Raw genomic sequence first — 7,093 nt, 5'->3', positions numbered from 1 at the left:
GTACTGCAGTAATATTGCACTCTGACTAATATTTTTCATAGGGGCATAGATTCAACAAGTGTCTGGCATTCTATTGGAGCATTGCACTACAGTGGTAGGCTTGATTACCAACAACGACGAGACGGCCTACAGGGAGGAGGTGAGGGCGCTCGGAGTGTGGTGTCAGGAAAATAACCTTACACTCAATGTCAACAAAACAAAGGAGATGATCGTGGACTTCAGGAAACAACAGACGGAGCAGCCCCCTATCTACATTGACGGGACAGTGGTGGAGAGGGTGGAAAGTTTTAAGTTCCTCGGCGTACACATCATGGACAAACTGAAATGGTCCACCCACACAGACAGCGTGGTGAAGGTGCAGCAGCGCCTCTTCAACCTCAGGAGGCTGAAGAAATTCGGCTTGTCACCAAACACACTCACAAACTTTTTCAGATGCACAATCGAGAGCATCCTGTCGGGCTGTATCACCGCCTGGTACGGCTGCTGCTCCGCCCACAACCGCAAGGCTCTCCAGAGGGTAGTGAGGTCTGCACAACGCATCACCGGGTGCAAACTACCTGCCCTCCAGGACACCTACACCACCCAATGTCACAGGAAGGCCAACAAGATCATCAAAGACAACAACCACCCGAGCCACTGCCTGCTCACCCCGCTATCATCCAGAAGGCGAGGTCAGTACAGGTGCATCAAAGCTGGGACCGAGAGACTGAAAAACAGCTTCTATCTCAAGGCCATCAGACTGTTAAACAGCCATCACTAACATTGAGTGGCCGTTGCCAAGATACTGACTCAACTCTAGCCACTTTAATAAATGGAAAAAAAATTCAACTTATCACTAGCCACTTTAAACAATGCCACTTTATATAATGTTTACATACCCTACATTACTCATTACATTACATTTAAGTCATTTAGCAGACACTCTTATCCAGAGCGACTTACAAATTGGTGCATTCACCTTATGATATCCAGTGGAACAACCACTTTACAATAGTGCATCTAAATCTTTTAAGGGGGGGGTTAGAAGGATTACTTTATCCTATCCTAGGTATTCCTTAAAGAGGTGGGGTTTCAGGTGTCTCCGGAAGGTGGTGATTGACTCCGCTCTCCTGGCGTCGTGAGGGAGCTTGTTCCACCATTGGGGTGCCAGAGCAGCGAACAGTTTTGACTGGGCTGAGCGGGAACTGTGCTTCCTCAGAGGTAGGGGGGCCAGCAGGCCAGAGGTGGATGAACGCAGTGCCCTTGTTTGGGTGTAGGGCCTGATCAGAGCCTGAAGGTATGGCGGTGCCGTTCCCTTCACAGCTCCGTAGGCAATCACCATGGTCTTGTAGCGGATGCGAGCTTCAACTGGAAGCCAGTGGAGAGAGCGGAGGAGCGGGGTGACGTGAGAGAACTTGGGAAGGTTCATATATTATTCATATATTTTTGTACATATTCGTATTCATTCCTTTACACTTGTGTATAAGGTAGTTGTTGTGGAATTCTTAGGTTAGATTACTTGTTAGATTTTACTGCATGGTCAGAACTAGAAGCACAAGCATTTCGCTACACTCCCATTAACATCTGCTAACCATGTGTATGTGACAAATAAATTCGATTTTGTGACGCCATTCTTCCACAAGAAATTCCATTATTTGGTGTTTTGTTGATGGTGGTGGAAAATGCTGGCTCATGCACTGCTCCACAATCTCCCATATGTTCAGTTGGGTTGCGATCTGGTGACTGAGATGGCCATAGCATATGGTTTACATAATTGTCATGCTCATCAAACCATTCAATGACTACTTGTGCCCTGTGGATGGGGCCATGTGGGCATAGCCATGGTGAAAGCACTTGCTTTCAATACACTTGGTAACCCCTCATTTAATCAACTGTTTCCATTATTTTGGTACTGGCAGTTACCTGCATGTATGTATGTATGTATGTATGTATATATGTTTGTTGTTTACAATGATGTATGTAATCAAATCTGAAGGTGGTAGCTAATTCTTAATCTTCTACAACATTTGGTTAGAATAAGGCCAATATAACGTGTTCTTCTGCCGTACAAGTCTAACATTACACGTACAGAAGTCATACAGATGATTTCAGCGCGATTTGTACTTTGCAAAATATGCCAGTCTGCAAATATTATTGGCATATGGAGGGCGTGTTCGTAAATTCAATCTGGAGTGCCAGAGAGCGCTCTGAGCGTTAGTAAATTCAGAGCGTTGCCAGATTGTCCATTTGTAAATTCAGAGCCACACTGGACCCTCTGGCCGAGGAGTAGGATTGATCCGAGATTTCCGCTGTGTCTACGGCACTGCATCTCAGTGCTAGAGGCGTCACTACAGACCCTGGTTCGATTCCAGGCTGTATCACAACCGGCCGTGATTGGGAGTCCCATAGTGCGGCGCACAATTGGCCCAGCGTCGTGCGGGTTAGGCCGTCATTGTAAATAAGAATTTGTTCTTAACTGACTTGCCTAGTTAAGTGAAGGTTCAATACAAAATAAATAAACAACGGTACCAAAGCTAACTGGCTAACATTGGCTAGCTACTTCCAGACAAAAATACTCGCCCTAGCAGTGCTGGTTAGGCTGTTTTCATGTTATCCAGAGAGTTGGTGACTGTAACTGTGCTGCTGGCAACAATTTCATTACGCTTCTTTGCCAACGTTTACTGACACAACCATATTCAACTGGTGTTGAGCGTTCGTAAATTAATCAGTTGTTCTGCGCTCTGACACACTCAGACCAGAGTGCTCTGAAATCGGAGTAGATAGCCAGAGTGAATTTACGAACGCGCCTGCATACGGGTCTTTATCGGGATATGTGTTGTCGTCACCCATTCTCAGCCATCTTGTTGAAACGGAGAGAGCCACACACCTCGAATATAAACCCTGTGCTGTCAGTAAAAGCAGAGGTAAGACAGCGAAGATTAATTGCACAGTTTTGCTATAAAATAAAGCTAAACTATCGAAACAAGCATTCACGATGCTAAAGAGCCCAGTTTTAGCGATTTGAATGCGTTTATGAGGTTGTTATAGCAGCATGTTTGCTTGGCCTTGAGGCTTGGGACTCAAGTATGTGGGAGCACCGCATTGGATCGGAGCGAGGTGGGAGGTATTTCAGCGTTGTGGCGGAGGCCGCACGGAGGTTTGGGGGTTAAGGATTAACTTGTCAGTTCATTACTTCTGTGCGATTTGGTGACAGTATGCCTTTTTGATTGTTTTCCTTTCGAGAAACTTAGCATTTTTGTAGAAATGACTGCGCATTAATGATCGATTGTTGCTTAAAGCTTTGTAAAACTAAGTTCGCTAGCTGGTTAACAGTAGTTATGCTAAACAGTTAGCTACTATAGCTAGCAAACTAACCTCACTAACCTTATTGATATAACGTTAGTTAACTATTGGACCAGCTAGCTAACTGTCTTTATAATATTTGAACATGGTATCATTATTGGTGGTTAAATACAGTAGCTACAACGTCAATGATTCTGGAAACTGTTTGATTATCTACTGTACAGTAGCTGTCATGCTGTTACTTAGCTAGCTAGCATGTTACTACCTATTAAGCTAGTTTAGATACGTTAGTTTGCCAACCAATTTGGCAGCACAGTTGCACATTGACTAACTACCTAGCTAGTTACCGATAGTTGTTTTTAAATGTTAACTGTCAGGTTAGTTGCACTAACATTAGCTAATTAACAGCAGTATTGCTAGTTAGCATCTAGCTAAAGTTACGTATGGGGAACGTGCGTGAGTCAGTCGGATTAGCAAGCTAATTATGGTCAGCCAAATGGGAAGTTGGCTAGCTACTGTAGTTCATGTATCTGAAAAGAAATGACGGTGCGTTGTGCAAGTTTATGTAACTAGAAAAGTTTGTTGTTAGCCAGGTAGCTAATTTGCGAAAATTCCTTGTCTTATAACAACGTTATTATACAAAATTAATCAGACATAGACATGCATATAAAGTATTTTGAGCCTAGTACATTGTGTCGGCATGAAACATTAAATCCAATAGTATTTATTGGCTACTTGAAATGTGTAGGTTGAAACTTTAATGTTTTCCTTACAATTCCATTGGCCGCAATTTGTTACTTTTCACAACCAGGCTACAGTACTGACAGGGACATACTGTTTGGAATATAATAAATCATTTGTGACGGGTGTTTTGGTGTAGGATAATTATTTTTTTTTTTTTACAGGAGTTGGCAGTTTCTTTTGTTTCTTGTCACTATAAATAATCAATCAAATTCGAATGTTGATTGGATGTAGCCTGCACTTGGCTTGCAACAGGCGAAAAGTCCATCCCATGCACGCTTCCTGTTTATCCTATAGCCAGACAGATTGCAGTTTGAACATACCTTTAGGTAGCTGACTAAACGCCACAGTGAAGGAAGTTTCTGATCAACTCCACCAACAACGGAGTGGCACAGAGACCAGGCTTTGTGGAATTCAGATCAGACTACATTGACTGAACCAAGGTCAATATTTTAAAAATTCTATTATGAAAGCTCACCTTGTACCTATGTTTGCTGAAATCCATACTTTTTCTATAAATGTTAATCAAATACAACCACCGCCTGTTTCCTTGTTGATTTAATTGGCACATGCAAATTTGTGTGGAGTTGCAATTTTAGAGCAACAGCAATGAGCAAACAGCCAGTGGTTGCATTTTATTAAAGGAATACTTCGGGATTTTGGTAATGAGGCACTTTATCATCTTCCCCAGAGTCAGATGAACTCACGGATACCATGTTTATGTCTCTGCGTGCATTTTGAAGGGAATTGCTAACTAGCCCTAGCGCAATTGCTAACTAGCGTTGGTGCAATGACTAGAGGTATATGGGCATCTGCTAGCATTGAATCTGGGGAAGTAGATAAAGGGCCTCGTTGCCAAAATCCCAAAGTATCTCTAACATTTATTGGAAAAGTATGGATTGCCGCAAACAAAGGCACGCAACTACAGAGGAAAAACATACTGTAGGTCCAAGGTAAGAGTTTCATAGTTAACATAATTTGAAGTGTTGACCTTGAGCAAATCGATGTAGTCGGAGCTGAATTCCACAAAGCCTGGTCTCTGCTCCACTCCATTGGTGGAGTTAATCAGAAACTTCCTTCACCATGGAGTGGAGTTTATTCAGCTAACCTAGGGCCATTATCTAACTGGTCTGTGAACTTTAACTAGGTAGCCTGTATACAGCATACAATAACTTGTTTGTTATTATGGACATTTGCATGCAAACATCCAAGTTTATTGTAGTATTTCCAGAATAAAGCCTGTCTGGGCAGGGAAAGGGAGACAATGTTGTCAATTATTGCTGTCTGAGGAGCCTTTTTCCTAACTGGGCAACTTCCTAAAATGGCTTCAGTCAATTGAAATTGTACTCCTTGTGTAAGGGAGGGATGGGGCTATCCTCTGGAATGAGTTGGAGTACCACAAACTCACTGTAAGATCCAATCTGCCTACATCTAAAACATTAATCATTTAGGAAATTGATTGGCTGATGCAATATTTGTTACACCATCAAAACATTTTTTTAACATAATTTGGGTCTGTAATCTTTGATGACTAGAAATTGATATACGATTTTCAGTTGCATTGGCAGATCGATTACTGAATACATCTCCAAGAAAAATATTCAACCTGAAGTTTGGTGTTTGTTGTAATAGGCTAATAATGTTGGCCCTTTCCTCCCCATAGAAGTTCTAGAAAGAATGGCAGAAACTCAGACACTCAACTTCGGACCAGAATGGTTAGTAAATATGAATTCTTGTTGAGCTGAAATGTTGTATCAGGTTGATTAACAGGGATCTGGGTTGTTAGGCTGGTTTTTCGTTTGACACCTGGTGCAGTAGAGCCTCGCATTTTGTGGCCTGTCAGTTGTCCTCTAAACTTCACTTTTGTCTTTCTCCTTCTGTCCTTTTCCTATTCCTCCCCTCCCCCTCTCCCTTTTCCCCAGGCTCCGGGCCCTGTCTGGGGGTGGCCATGGGGGTGGTAGCAGCAGTAGCGTTGCCACCTCACCACCACTCTCTCCTGCATTGCCAAAGTATAAACTTGCGGACTACCGCTACGGGAGAGAAGAAATGCTAGCACTTTATGTCAAGGATAGGGAGGTGAGGCATATGAATTCTGATGTGTTCTAAAAGGATACAGAAATATGATTGCCATACTAATAAAGTGACTTGTATCGGCATGTTCTAAAAAGTGTGACATTTAGATGCATCCTTTTGTGGAGTAATTCATTTTTTTTTTTACATTCAAATATATAATGTCACTTTCCTGTAATTTGTGTATTAACCTGACATTGCAATGGCTCAGACTTTTTTTCTCCTTTTCATCTCCTTATCAGATCCCTGTAGACCTACATGATAAGGATTTTCTGCCCATTTTACAAGAGGAGCCCCTGCCACCGCTGGCACTTGTAGCTTTTACAGAGGAAGAGCAGGTTGGTGCTTTCACTGTTCATATAGGAGGCCATGCTAGAATGAATATGCAAAATTACAACTATGCCTTTCTCAGTGTTCTTACCCATTTTTTTGCTAACCAAATAAGTATAATTGTTGGCCATAGACATGTCTTTTTAGTCTTGTCAGTCTCCCTCTCTTTCTTCATCCCCCTCTATCTCCCCCCACAGAGAAATTTCTCCATGTCTGTAAACAGTGCAGCGGTGCTCAGGCTGATGGGAAGAGGAGGGGGTCCGGTGGGGCCAGGGGCACCGAGGGGTCGAAGTACTTCACGGGGAAGAGGTGAGGTGGAGTGTCTTGTTGTGTCAATGTGTGCATCCCAATAGTCTAACGTGACTTTGCTTGTCTCTTCTTCATCTGAAAACAGTCTCGCTGAAAGTGGTATGTAGAAGGCAAAGCATACAGTTGCTTTCAACTGTTAAATTATTTTAGTCAGTGCTGATTTTAAGGAAAGGAGAGGAACCCACTTTAGATTATATTGACTGAGACCCACCCTTAAGAATGTTAACAATCTTGTGCCAGCTGCACAGAAGGGAATTAACAGTATCACTCTGTTTCTACGCTTGATTATGCCTCTGTCAGTAGAAGCTATCGCAGCTGGTTGAATTCATCATCACCAGCTAGCGCCAACATTAAAGTGTTG

At 42.7% G+C, this 7,093-nt stretch overlaps 1 protein-coding gene across 1 annotated transcript in view; it reads left to right on the top strand.

Moving 5' to 3' along the window:
- The first annotated feature begins 2,759 nt into the window (after window positions 1-2,759).
- The window catches only part of gigyf2 (GRB10 interacting GYF protein 2), a 46,768-nt gene continuing 42,434 nt past the window's right edge, over window positions 2,760-7,093 (top strand). The window contains 5 exon segments of the mRNA XM_014139587.2: window positions 2,760-2,903; window positions 5,687-5,738; window positions 5,946-6,099; window positions 6,336-6,431; window positions 6,621-6,732. Of these exon segments, the coding sequence (XP_013995062.2) occupies window positions 5,701-5,738; window positions 5,946-6,099; window positions 6,336-6,431; window positions 6,621-6,732 (400 nt within the window). The 5' untranslated portion in view covers window positions 2,760-2,903; window positions 5,687-5,700.

The sequence above is a fragment of the Salmo salar genome, chromosome ssa14 (assembly GCF_905237065.1).
Source record: "Salmo salar chromosome ssa14, Ssal_v3.1, whole genome shotgun sequence".
NCBI classification, from domain to species: Eukaryota; Metazoa; Chordata; class Actinopteri; order Salmoniformes; family Salmonidae; genus Salmo; species Salmo salar.
This window is presented reverse-complemented; position numbering and strand designations above follow the sequence as displayed.